Below are 14,399 nucleotides of genomic sequence, written 5' to 3' on the forward strand. Positions count from 1 at the left end.
AGCTGGGTGTGGGGGGAACTAAGGGATGAGAGAACGGAGGAGACAGATGATAAGATTAGAGCTGGAAGCACACTGGGCCGCCTGGAGGGGTAGCCAGTTCCATCTGGGGACCCTGTGAAATTTCACACCCACCTCCTCCCCTCTCTCCCTACCCGGGACTTTGGCTAAATCGAATCTGCATAACTTGGCCAGTTAGGAAGGGGTTTTGGGGGGTTGGTGAGGGGGGTGGCGGGGAGGGTGAGGAGGAAAAGGAGGGGGGTTGGCTGAGGGGGAGAGGGAGGAGGAGAGTGGCAGGGAAGGGAGGAAATAGGGAGAAGGATGTTGGGGGAAGGGGAGGAGGAGAGGAGCAGTGTATGTGAGCTGCAGATAAAACTGCCGGCCGGCACCTCAGGGGTCAATCCCGCTCACTTTACACGGGGACTAGGGAAACAAAAGAAGGCTGTGACCAGAGGTCTTAAGATTCCTGTCCGAGGGGCTGAGTTAGAGGTGGGAGGAGGGAGCAGCTGTCTGAGGAGGAGGAGAGCGACAGGCAGGGGAGGGGAGGAAGGCCAGGCCACATCTGTCTAAGACCGCGCTGGACGGGAGGTGGAACGGAGCTGAGGGGAGCCAGAGGGTCAGAGCAGGAGGTGACGGAGACACACACACACACACACACACACACGTCCTTCGGTCAGAGCCCTCCGACGTGAGGAGCTGGATCCCGCCACGCCGGGCACCGAAGGGGGCTTCTGGCCGAGCCCCGGGGTCCCCGGGCTCGGACCCACCGGACCCGAAGAGTCGGGGAGCGGAGCGGGCGGTCGGCCCGTGGGGACGGACCCCCCGACCCCCGCCGCCCCGGCCTCCTCGCCTCTGGCCGACCTCTCTGCCTCCCCGGCCGGGTTCCCGGGATGGAGGAGGGAACGGATTTCGACAGCTACTACGGGGGAGAAAACCAGACGTCCGATTGTGAGTACGCGGAGTGGAAGTCCTCGGTGGCCCTGATCCCGGCCATCTACATCTTGGTCTTCCTCCTGGGCACGACGGGCAACGGCCTGGTGCTGTGGACCGTCTTCCGGGGCCGGGAGAAGCGCCGCTCGGCGGACACCTTCATCGCCAGCCTGGCCGTGGCCGACCTGACCTTCGTGGTCACCCTCCCGCTGTGGGCCACCTACACCTACCTGGACTACAACTGGCCCTTCGGCACCTTCGCCTGCAAGCTCAGCAGCTACCTGATCTTCGTCAACATGTACGCCAGCGTCTTCTGCCTCACGGGACTCAGCTTCGACCGCTACCTGGCCATCGTGCGGCCGCTGGCCAACGCCAGGCTGAGGCTCCGGGCCAGCGGGATGGCGGCCACCGTGGGCCTGTGGGCGCTGGCCGCCCTCCTGGCCTTGCCGGCCATGGTCTTCCGCTGGGCGGGGGACCTGGAGAACAACACCAAGGTGCTGTGCTACATGGACTATTCGATGGTCGCGGCCTCGGGGGCCGAAGGCGCCTGGGAGGTGGGCCTGGGGGTCTCCTCCACCGCGGTGGGCTTCGTGGTCCCTTTCGCCGTGATGCTCACCTGCTACTTCTTCATCGCCCGCACCATCGCCGGCCACTTCCGGAAGGAGCGCAGCGAGGGGCTGAGGAAGCGCCGGCGCCTGCTCAGCATCATCGTGGTCTTGGTGGTGACCTTTGCCCTCTGCTGGTTACCCTACCACCTGGTGAAGACGCTCTACATGCTGGGCAGTCTCCTCCACTGGTCCTGTGACTTTGACCTCTTCCTCATGAACGTCTACCCCTACTGCACCTGCATCAGCTACGTCAACAGCTGCCTCAACCCCTTCCTCTACGCCTTCTTCGACCCCCGTTTCCGGGAGGCCTGCGCCGCCATGTTCTCCTGTTACGGCCACAGTGGGTGCTGGGGGGCCCCTTCCGGTGCCGGGGAGAAATCCGCCAGCTATTCCTCGGGGCCCAGCCAGAACCTGGGAAAGGGCGGGGAGCAGCCCCTGGAGAAACCCATCCCTTACAGCCAGGAGACCCTCGTCTCTGACCAGCCCTAGGGGGAAAGGCCACCCCAAACTTTGCCCTCTCACCTTTACCCCCTGCAAACCAGGTAGAGTGATTGCTCCTCTCGCTTCTCACTGTCCTTCCTCTTCTCTCTCCCTCCCGCCTCCCCTGCCTTAGCTCCTTCTTCGCCACCAGTCCTCTCCATCTCCCCCTCGTCCCCTTTCAGCTGCCCAAACACTTTTATTCCTTTGCCCCTCGATTCCCGCACCTTCCCCCGGCCTCTCCGCCTCACTCCCTTTCTATCTCTATCTTCCAATCCCCCTCGCTTATCCTTTCACATCCTCTCGCTGTTTGGAGCAGGGTTGGGTGACGGGTCGCCGACTGGGTCTCTCTCCCCCTCCGGGATCTTCGATACTTGCCTGAGGAGAGACTAGGCCGTACCCGAGGCAGGAAGTCAGATCCCGGGGCCTGTGGCTCAGGGGCTCAGGTGTTGCTGTGAGAGAAAAAGTCTCACTCTCCCTTCAGAGCGGCAGAGGGAGGAGCCGAACGGAAAGTCGGAGCGGTTTCCCTCCTCCGACACTCTGCTTCTTCCCTCCCCCTCTGCTGCAAGAGAACACTTTCTCTCTGACCCTCCACCCCATGGGACCGGGCTGGGTGGGGGGCAGAGGTGAGAGGTTACGGATACTATGGAGATCTCATTCTGTGAGCAGCCTGGGAGGTCAGGAGTAGCAGGGGATGGGGAGGAAGGAAGGATGGGAGACTGATCAGGTGTCTGAGTGAAAAGTTTTATATCTCTTTCTCCTTCCTCGGGTCGAGTTGTAAAGTGCTGCCGGAGCAGACTCCCACTTGCCAAGCCCGGGGCTGGTTTCCTATGAGGGCATTTGACTGGGGCGGTGGGAGGGAGGGTGAGTGTGTGTGTGTGTGTGTGTGTGTGAGAGAGAGAGCGAGAGATATGCTTTGCTTCTTCCTTTACCCCCATCCCCACCCCACGCTTCCGTTCCCTTGATGAGTCAGGAACGAGGCGGCAACACAGAATTCAAGGGCTCGAGCGGCTGGCTCATCCGTTGATGGGAAAAGTCTGAGGGCCGGGTGGACACCCTAACCCCCCCACCCCGCCAACCCAACCCCGGGTCCCATGCTGAGCTTACTGTACCCTCCCAAGGAGACCCGGTGGGTGCTTGGGGATGGAAGTGTGCATTTCAGGGGACCCTCGTCCCCTTCCCTCAGACAAGAAGAATGGGGTCCCACACCCAGTTTCTGCCTTGTACTGTGCTTTCCCTGCCCCGCGATCCTTCTCCCGACAGGTTTATTTCCGGCTTGTTAGCGTCCCACTCGCTTTCTCCTATTCCAGCGGGAACCTATAGGCCCCTCAGGAGCTCGGACCCCGGTGGACTCTCTGCTCCCTTCTTGGAGTCGGTGGAGTGGGAAAATCGAGGGAGCAAGAAGGGGGCTCTGGCTTCCAGTTGTAGCCCAGCAGCGACCATGGGATCTGCTTTACTCCAGAGACCGCGATGGAACTCCGGAAGTGGGCCCGAGGCGGGATGGGAGGTAAGAGGGGAGCTGGCTCTCACAGGGCAGGAAGGCACGGGCTTCGTTGGCCAAGGATCCTGGACCGAAACCAGTCTACCCTGGGCTTCATCAGTTGACTCTGGGATGAAACCTAGCATCTTTCACTGAAGGGGAGAGCCAGGCCTTCTTCCCAGCTGAAGGGATGGGGCATCATCGGGACGGTCTCTGTCATTCTCTGACCCCTCGGTCATTGTAATTCATAAATAAAATGTTTTAAATGAATCTGTCTTGTCCAGAGTTCTCCAGTTCACACCGGGTCTTGGGAAAAGGAAGGAAATATCTATCGTCAAAGTTCAGATCTACAAGGGTAATTGGGATAAAGCCACTGTGTTTTCAGGATATAAAAGTGGGTCAGGGCAGGATTCCAGGGCACGGGCGTCCAGGGGCCAGGGACCCAAAATAGGAGGAAGAAAAGGAAAAGAAAAGGCAGGAAGGGGACATGGTCAGACACAGACACGGACAAGCAATCGGGGACACAGAGTTAGGGAGACAGAAAGGAAAGGGCAGAGACGGAGAGAAAAATGGACATCTAGGCAGGAACAACACACAGATGCCCCAGCGTGCACGTGCGCGCACACACTCAGCCAGCACTGGCAAGGAAAATGTATAAAGAAGAGAGTTGAGTTTATTCTTCCTCTGATAGCTGCTTCCGTAGTGCTCCCCATTGCCCTCCGGCCCCCTTTGCCGTCTCCCCTGACGCAGGCTGAGTTTTGAAGGTATCTTGTTCGGCCACCCGGCCTGTGGTTCTGGCCACGGCAGAAATCTCAGGGGAAATGGGCGGGGGCAGGGATGGAAGTGGTGGGGCCTTGGGGGTTTGGTCCAGTCAGAGAGTAGTGAACATCAGCAGCATCTGTTTCCACCCCCGATCTCGAGGTTTGACGGCGGGGATTCAGTTGCAGTTGCCAGCATGGATGACTCCCACCGGAGGGGTGGGTTTTTGGAGAGCGCCTTGCCGTTTTTCGTAACTCCGTTGTACTGTACTCTTCCAAGTCCTTCGTACAGTGCTCTGCACTTAGTAAGTGCTCAATAAATACCATTAAACGATTGATTGACCGATTGATTTTTTTTAGGGGTGGGCATACATTTTTCATTTATTCAGAGTATTCGTTAAGCGCTTACTCGGCACCAGGCACTGTACGAAGCGCTGAGGTAGATATAAACTAATCAGGTTGGGCACAGCCCGTATCCCACATGGGGCTCACGGTTTTAACCTCCATTTTACAGATGCGGTAACTGGGGCACAGAGAAGCGAAGCGACTTGCCCAAGGTCACCCAGCAGACAAGCGGTGGAGGCAGGAGTAGAACCCAGTTCCTTCTGACTCCCAGGCCTGTGCTCTTTCCACTAGGCCATGGTACATCGGGTCACCTAACCTAGGGTCAGGGAGTAAATGGGAAGGAGTAACACAGGAGTGGAGGGAAAGGAAAATAGGGGTGAGAAGAAGTGAAAAGGCAGCAGAGAAAAAGTGAGGAAGTGGGAGCGTGGGGAAGCGGCATGGCTTAGAGGAAAGAACACGGGCCTGGGAGTCAGTGGACCTGGGTTCTAATCCCAGTTCCGCCACTTGCCTCGTGTGTGACCCTGGGCCACGAGACTTCTCTGAGCTTCAGTTTCCTCATCTGTAAAATGGGTATTAAGTGCCTATTGTCCTTCTTTCGTCTTACCTGGGTCGGGAACTGTGCCTGATCTGATTATGCTGTATTTACCCCAACGCTTAGTATAGCGCTTGGGACTCAGTAAGCGCTAAACAAATACCTCAATTATTATTTGAGAAGAGAAGGTAATATGAGGAGAGAGAAAGTGAGGGGCATTGTAAGCGGGGAGAAGCAGGAAACGGACCGGGGAGAGAAGGGCCAACGGAAGAGGGAAAAGGAAGTTAATGACGTGGGAAGGACAAAGCAAGGAACTAGGAAATGTGTCTTTACGAGATGGAGAAGGAAAGCCGGTAGCAGATAATGCCAGAAAGGAAGAGTTTCTTAGGGATTTTATTCTTAACTTGTCTTTACTAAGAAAGGGAATAGTAAGAGCTAGAAACAGAAAGGCTGGGATGCCCAGAGGGAGAAGGGGGAAGTCACTGTGGAGCCGTTCTGCCACGGTTGGAGACAATTTCTCACATAATAAGGTGGAATAATAACAGTAATACTGGTACTTTTGAATCACTATGCGGCAAACACTCTACTAAGCCCTGGGGTAGTTACAAGTTAATCAAGTTAGACACAGTCCCTGTCCCACATCGGGCTCACAGTCTTAATCCTCATTTTATAGATGAGATAACTGAGTCTCAGAGGAGTTCAGTGACTTGTCCAAGGTCACACAGCAGACTTGTGGCGGAGCTGGAATTAGAACCCAGGTCCTTTTGACTCCCTGGTCCATGCTCCATCCACTAATCAGACCCCATTTCCCTGAGAGATGGGGACTGTGTCTAATTCCGACCTCTGTATTCTGTCCCAGTGCTTAGTGCAGTGCTCTGCACATAATAAATTCTATTATTAATGCTACTACCTGGCCCGGCAAGGGCAACCTTTGGGATAACTCTTGGAGGCCTGGAATTTTGCCCAGAGATAGGTCAAGAGCCAACAAGGCTGTTGAAGACAAGGGAAAAAGGGGTGGCCTCGGACACCCCAGATATTTAAGCTTAATTTGAAAGCTGGAAAAGTACTGTAAAAATCGATCCAAGAATCATTTTGCAGTTTAAAGAGAAGAGAATAATCATCAGCATGGCCCAGTCTACATCCCCTTGGTCCAACCCAGTTTTTTCTCAAGCGGGGCAGCAAGAAACCTTCCTGGACTTCAGCAGGTAAGCTCCTGGATGACGGGGATCATGCCGCACACTCTCCGTCCAGATGGGCCGCTCAATAAGTACTACTGATGGACTGAAGGATGGCTCCTGTCCCGAAGGTCTGACTGATCGGAAGGAATATGGGCAAACCCGGTCGGGGCCATCTGTCCGATGGTGGGATGGAAATGTTAAGCAAGATCTCCAGGGTTGGTATTTCAGTGGGAATCTGCCGTCAGGTCTGCGTTGACTAACATTTTCATCCAAGGGTGGCTGGAAGGAGGGCACAGTTGTGCAGTTTGCAGACGACATCGGCATCGAGGGGGGGACAGAGGTGACCAGCAGAGAGAGGTCACAATCAGACTGCCACGTTTCCTTGTCAACTGGGGAAGTGGTCAGACCCGATGAATGAAATTCAGTAAGGACAAGAGCGGGCAGTACCCTGAGGAAGGAAAGCAGACTGCACCCACATGAGAATCATTCATTCAATAGTATCTATTGAGCACTTACTATAATAATGATAATAATAATGCTGGTATCTGTTAAGCGCTTACTATGTGCCGAGCACTGTTCTAAGCGCTGGGGTAGACACAGGGGAATCAGGATGCCCCACGTGGGGCTCACAGTCTTAATCCCCATTTTACAGATGAGGTAACTGAGGCACAGAGAAGTTAAGTGACTTGCCCACAGTCCCACAGCTGACAGGTGGCAGAGCCGGGATTCGAACTCATGCCCTCTGACTCCAAAGCCCGTGCTCTTTCCACTGAGCCACGCTGCTTCTCTGAGCCACGCTGCTTCTCTATGCGCAGAGCACTATGTGCAGAGCACTGTACTAAGCGCTTGGAATGTACAATTGGGCAACAGATAGAGACAATCCCTGCCCAATGACGGGCTTACAGTCTAATCGGGGGAGACAGACAGACAAAAACAATAGCAATAAATAGAATCGAGGGGATGTACATCTCATTAACAAAATAAATAGGGTGATAAAAATATATACAAATGAGCAGACAAGCACAGTGCTGAGGGGAGGGGAAGGGAGAGGGGGAGGAGTAGAGGGAAAGGGGGGGAAAAAGGGGCTTAGCTGAGGGAAGGTGAAGGGGGGCAGAGAGGCAGCAGAGGGAAAAGGGGAAACTCAGTCTGGGAGGGCCTCTTGGAGGAGGTGAGCTCTCAGTAGGAGTAGAGTAGGAGATGAGTACCCTATTTATTTTGTTAATGAGATGTTCATCACCCTGATTCTATCTATTTGCTATTGTTTTACTGAGATGTTCTTCCTCTTGATTCTATTTATTGCCATGTTCTTGTCTATCTGTCTCCCCCGATTAGACTGTAAGCCTGTCAGAGGGCAGGGACTGTCTCTATCTGTTACCGATTTGTCCATTCCAAGCACTTAGTACAGTGCTCTGCACATAGTAAGCGCTCAATAAATGCTATTGAATGAATGAATGAATGAATGAGTAGAGACTGGCCGTGTGCCGGAGAATGAGCTTAGGTGTCTTGGTGGATACAAACTATGTAGCACAGTGGTTAAAAAAATGCAAAGGTGACATTGCAGAGCTCAGAGGTACTCTCCTCATCGTGTTTTGCCCTGGCCGGAGCTGGGAGACATTCTTCCCAACATACTCAGTACCAACCAGAGCTTCAGAGGCAATCTTCCTATCATGCTCGGCACTTGCCAGAGGTGGGAGACAATCTTCCTATAATGTTGGTATTTGTTAAGCGCTTACTATGTGCAGAGCACCGTTCTAAGCGCTGGGGGAGATACAGGGTAATCGGGTTGTCCCACGTGAGGCTCATGGTCTTCATCCCCATTTTACAGATGAGTTAACCGAGGCACAGAGAAGCAAAGTGACTTGCCCAGAGTCACCCAGCTGACGAGTGGCGGAGCCGGGATTCAAACCCATGACCTCTGACTCCCAAGCCCGAGCTCTTGCCACTGAGCCACGCTGCTTCCTATCTAGCTTAACACTACCCCAAAGCTCAGAGGCAATCTTTCCATCGTGCTCAGCACTGACCAGAGCTGGGAGGCAATCTTCCCATCATTCTCAGCACTGGCCAGAGATTGGAATCCAGTTCTGGGCTCTGAAATTAAAGTGAGCTGTGGAAGGTGCAAAGAGGACTCTGAAGAGGCCTGCAAAAATTCCACTAGGATTGCATTGTGCTTCACATCCTATGTGTATGGCTAAAAATTTGTTGACCAAATTCTAGTCACTGACTGTTAGAGTTGTAGAACATAAACACTATAAAAAGGATAAAAACCTAGGTTGTTCAGTCTGAAGAAGATTGAGAGGTGATTTCCTTTAATGTATCAAGGGCCCTCAGCCAGGATGGGGGACAGCTGTTCTTCATCCTCAGTGAGAGGAGGACAAGAAGGGGTGGAATCAAACTGCCAGAAGCATGCAGGGTGCAAAAAGGCATTTTCTGATACAAATAAACACTGCATTACCAAGAGGGCTAGGGAAATTCCTCTTCAGGAGCCCCCATCTCCCCACCCCCCCACCGCCTCCACACACAGCAGCAGCCTGCAAATGACCCAGCACTCAAGCCAGTGTTTGAGTTCCCTCTGAAGTTACACTCTTTCTCACTCAGCCCCCTTGTTCTCCCCCTCGGCTACCTTTCCCCTCTCTTTTTGACGCTCCCCCTTTGGCTCTCTCCCCTCTATAATTTGCCAACAGGAATTTAGAGGAGGTCCTGTTTAAAGGTGCAGAGGTTGACTCTGTTATCATTTGATATCTCTTCACTGTAAACTCGTTGAGGGCAGGGATTGTGCCTACCAACTCTGCTAAACTGTACTCTCCTGAGCACACAGTAGCGAGCCGTGGGCAGGGAACGTGTCTTTTTATTGTTGTATTATACACTCACAGGCAGTTAGTATAGTGCTCTGCACACAGTAAACGCTCAGTAAATATGACTGAATGAATAAATGAATGCTCTGCCCACAGTAAGTGCTAAATCAGTATGACTGATTGACTGATTGATTAACTGATCGTCCCTGCCTGAGATTCTGATGGAGGTGTATGAGGAAGAGAGGAAAATGGAGAGTGAGGGAAGGGGGTTGAGGAGAGGAGAGAGCAGCAGGGAAGGGGAGGGTGGGGACAGAAAGGAGAGAGAGAGAGAAAGAAAGGGAAGAGAAAGAGATGTCTTGAGAGAGATGTGCAGGAGAGAAAGAGGGAGACACTGGACCTCAGTGTCTTGAAAAAGGCCGCCCAAGCTCGTTATGTCTCTTCGATCACCCACAGTGAAAAGCATTCAGGAATTTACAATGGGAGCAAACGAGGGATTCTCAAGGTCCAGTTCCTCAGCAGAGCCCAGATGTGCAGGGACCCAGCTGGAGAGTCACAGGTGGGGCCAAAGCAGGGTGAGGTGGCCCTGGTTCAGAAAATTAAAGTGGTGATGCCTATTCCCCGGCACACCGAAATCAGAGAAGGATTTGAGGGACAGGATGGGAGTGGCAGGCAGAAATCTTTCGTGGGCGGTGATGTGTCTGTTATATTGTTCTATTGTACTCTTCTGAGAATAATAATAATAATAATGGTACTTGTCAAGTACTAACTATATGCCAAGCACTGTTCCAAGTGCTGGGGTAGCTACAAGTTAGGTTGGACACAATCCCTGTCCCACATAGGGCTCACACTTTTAATACCCATTTTACAGCCGAGGTAACTGAGACCCAGAGAAGTTAAGATAACTGCCCAAGGTCACACAGCAGATTTGTGGCGGAGTCAGAATTAGAACCCAGATCCTTCTGACTCCCAGGCCCCTGCTCTATCCACTACACCATGAAGTTCAAGGCAGCGCCATAGCATTGATCTTGGAGGCTGGAACTGTGGGTGGGGAGACTGGAGGCAGAACTACACAAGAGGAGGTGGGGAGAGGGAGAGGGCCCTCTGATCAGCTGTTTAGTGGACGCACTTCAGTAATGAGCCTGAACATCCCTTCAGTGCCTGGAGATTTTGCATCACGTCACCTGGTGGGGTCAACTGCCAGGAGACTGCTTTCACCTTTGACCACGGTGGTGGTGGCCACAGTGTGAATTTCAGAAAACAGGTAGGATCTGGGGGGTCTTCTTGGGATTCATTTTCCACCCTTTTTCAACACTAGATAAATCCAGAGATGTCCCGCATGCACTCTCACCTGAAGAATGATTTGAGGAGGGGCCCAGATTCTCTCCCTCTAGGCTGCAAGCCCGTGCAGGGAATCTGTCTGTGGTATTGTACTCTCCCAAATGCTTAGTACAGTGCCCAGCACACAGTAAACACTCAATAAATACAATTGATTGATTAAATACAATTAGCCGTGGGACTGTAAACTTGTTGTGGAGTGGGAATGTATTTACCGACTCTTCTGTATTCTACTCTCCCAAGAGTTTAGTATAGTGCTTTGCATACGGTAAGCACTCAAATACGTTGATGATGATGATGATGATGAAGGGCCAGACAGATCCCTCCGGTAATTTTTTTATATTACTAATGGCACATCACAGTGAGACTGGTTTATTTTGAATGGTATTTGTTAAGCACTTATTATATGTTAGGCATTGTACTAAGCGTTGATACAGGCTAATCGGGTTGGGCAAAGTCTGTGTCTCACACTGGGCTCACTCTGTTAATCTCCGGTTTAGAGATGAGGATGCTAAAGTGAAGAGAAGTTAAGTCACTTTCCCAAAGTTACCCACAGACAAGTGGCAGAGCCAAGATTAGAACCCAAGTCTTCTGACTCCCGGGCTGGTATTCTTTTCACTAGGCCATCCTCCTTCTGACTGGGCATTCTGACTGTAGCTGAGAAGGCAGTGAGGTCAAAGGGCATGGCTCATCCCAGGATACACCTTCACCTTATTGCTCTCACCTGAGGAGACCCCTTAATTTCCAGAAGGAAGAAGACGTCATTAGAGAAGGAGCTTCCTAGCTCCTTCTGGATAATTACACGATCTGAAGTCCTGGTATTGTGGAAGAAAAATCCCCAGTGCTTTCTCTCTCTGAGTCTGGCACCGCGACTAGTAGCGCCTTTGAAAGAATGATCAGAAAGAGGTAGGTGAGAAAACAAAATCAAATTGGGAAGCATGGAATACAATATTCCTTGATCGAGGTCATTTTGGTTTCTCAGTTTTGGGCTGCATTTCTAAGCTTCTGTTGGGTTCCGCTGGGAAGACTGAGCAGGGCAAGGGAGGGGTGATTTCTGAAATATGTGTCGGAGACAAAAGGGGTAGATTTCCCTTGGGTGATAGCGATGCCTTTCCGATCCATGGAGGGTTTGCGGATCAGAATTATTTAGCCTGACAGTGAGAGATCAGTTAATCCCCATGGAAAAATTTCTCCAACTAGTTCGAGGTTTATAGCCATTCAAAAGGGGAACAAGAAGAATCTTCTGGAAGACTCGGGACTCTGGCTCTAAGCCGCAAACTTCCGGTGCTCAGCGTGGGCAGGGGACATGTGTACCGAGCACAGTACAGTGCTCTGCATGCAGTAAGAGCTCAATAAATACCGCGGATTGATTGTGTCCCTGTCCTGGCTTCCGATCTCGGCTGACTTCCAGTGGGAGTTGCCTGCCGACTCGGTGCAAATCGTGGGTCCGATAGAACCTGTGTCCAGACATCCATTTTCCAGGTAGAGAGTTAACTGTTGCAGCTGGGAATTCCCTGCCTGATTAAGGTCAGGTGTATGGCATAGTGGCTAGAGCATGGGCCTGGGACTCAGAAGGTCATGGTTCTAATTCCAGCTCTGCCACTTGTCTGCTGAGTGGCCTTGGACAGGTCACTTGACTTTTCTGAGCCTCATCTGTAAAATGAGGATTGAGCCTGTGAGCCCCTCATGGGACAGGCACTGTGTCCAACCTGATTTGCTTGCATCTACCCCAGGGTTTAATACAGTGCCTGACATCCAGTAAGCACACAACAACTACCATAATTATTATTATTTTTTTTGGAGAGGGAGTACAGGGGAGTCAAATCTGGCTGGGGCAAAGCAAATTCTTAGACCCTGCCTGAAGGGTACTATTTATCTCCTCTTCCACTCAGAGCACTCACCATGAGAACCATGATATTAGAAACAGCGGGACCTAGTGGAAAGAATCCCAGCTTGGGAGTCAGAGGACCTGGGTTCTAATCCTGGCTCTGCCAGTTGCTTGCTGTGTGGCCTTAGACAACTTCTCTGGTCCTCAGTTTCCACTACTGTAAAACGGGGATTAAATCCTATTCCCTCCTACTAAGACCGTGAGCTCCATGTGGGACGGGGACTGCGTCCAACCCGATTAACTTGCATTCATTCCAGCACTTAGAATAGCGTTTGGTACAAAGCGAATGCTTAACAGAAACCATGATGATGACGATGATGATAAGCACACCCACCCAATTTACCGGTGACATTTTGGACTGCTGCAGCCCCCAGTCCCCTCTCCATCTTGCTTCCCCCACGAGAGCATTCTACTGATAGTACTTATTGAGCATTTATTGGGCAGACGACTGTACTAACTGCTCAGGAAAGAACACTGACTCAGGCCGGTCCCCGGAGTTCAAGCAGGATGGCAGGGGATAAAGGGTGAGCCCGTTGCTGGGTAGGGATTGTCTCTATTTGTTGCCAAACTGTATTTTCTAAGTGCTTAGTACAGTGCTCTGCGCACAGTTAGTTCTCAATAAATATGATTGATTGATTGAATGAATAAAAAGATAAATCCAGGACCGGTCTTTGGGAAATTACCAATAGTTGGGAAAATCTGTGGGCCAATTGGACAAGGTCTAGAGAAGACAAACTCACAGCTCCCAAATCCCGATCTGGCTAGGTTGAGCCAATTGGTTTTGCACTGATCCCAGACAAACAACCAAACTTAATTTTTGCCAATCTCCTTGCTTGGAGCATAAGGAAAAACACGATTTGGGAGAACTCGGAGAGGAAATAAGTATACTATGCTGTTAAAGACTCTGATCCATTTAAAAAAACAAATATTTTTGGTTTTCTTGTGTATGAGCTCCTTGTGGGCAGGCACTACCTCTACCAACTCGACTATACTGTATTGTCCCAAGTGTTTAGTAATAATAATATAATAATGTTGGTATTAGTTAAGTGCTTACTATGTGCAGAGCACTGTTCTAAGCTCTGGAGTAGATACAGGGAAATCAGATTGTTCCACATGAGGCTCATAGTCTTAATCTCCATTTTACAGATGAAGTAACTGAGGCACAGAGAGGTTAAGTGACCAATCAATCAATCAATTACCGGTGTTTATTGAGCACTTACTGTATGCAGTACTAAGAGCTTGGGAGAGTATAAGATAACAGTTACGTTCCTGTCCGTAGCTCAACAGGCCCTCCCGAGCCATCACACCCCTCTAATAATAATAATGTCGGTATTTGTTAAGCGCTTAACAAATGAGGCAACTGAGGCACAGAGAAGTGAAGTGACTTGCCCACAGTCACACAGCTGACAAGTAGCAGAAACGGGATTCGAACTCATGACCTCTGACTCCAAAGCCCGTGCTCTTTCCACTGAGCCACGCTGCTTCTCCTAGACTGTAAGCCCACTGTGGGCGGGGAATAGGACTGTTTATCGTTATACTGTACTCTCTCAAGCGCTTAGTACAGGGCTCCGCACACAGTACGCGCTCAATACATGCGATTGACTGACTGACTATTGGCAGGAGCGGAGCCATACCGGGTTGGGGACAGAGCAGCTTCTTCAAGGCCTCAAAATTATGCAGAATGAAATCAAAGCAAGTGAACTCCTGGCCTCCAGAAGCTATTCAGATCTAGCCAATAACCAGTCTTGCATCGGAGCAGAGGTCTCCCCTACTTTATCCCAGCATCCAGCCGACTCCGTGTTGTGCTGACGAGGAGGAGGAGGAGGAGGAGGCGGGAGGACTGTCAGGGTGAGTGCCGGGGAGTAGTTACACACTGGGCTAATTAGCTATTTTTGTTTTGGGGAAAAAACAGCCGACGGCTAAAAACAAAATCTAACTGAACTAAAGATAGGTCGGGCGGGATACGGAGCGTGGTCCTGTGCTGCTCCGTGCGTCCGAAGCTCCGGCAGCCTAATATGGAAATCGTATTTCGGGGATGTTTGTCAGGGTTGTCCAGAGATAAGCTGAGGATCATAGATA

At 51.6% G+C, this 14,399-nt stretch overlaps 1 protein-coding gene across 1 annotated transcript; it reads left to right on the forward strand.

Annotated features, from left to right (window-relative positions):
* The first annotated feature begins 355 nt into the window (after positions 1-355).
* Positions 356-3,762, forward strand: APLNR (apelin receptor). The gene has a single exon (XM_001516996.5). The coding sequence runs from the start codon at positions 888-890 to the stop codon at positions 2,022-2,024; it is 1,137 nt and encodes a 378-aa protein (XP_001517046.1). The 5' UTR covers positions 356-887; the 3' UTR covers positions 2,025-3,762.
* Positions 3,763-14,399: the final 10,637 nt, after the last annotated feature.

This window comes from Ornithorhynchus anatinus, chromosome 3, assembly GCF_004115215.2.
Source record: "Ornithorhynchus anatinus isolate Pmale09 chromosome 3, mOrnAna1.pri.v4, whole genome shotgun sequence".
Lineage (NCBI taxonomy): Eukaryota > Metazoa > Chordata > Mammalia > Monotremata > Ornithorhynchidae > Ornithorhynchus > Ornithorhynchus anatinus.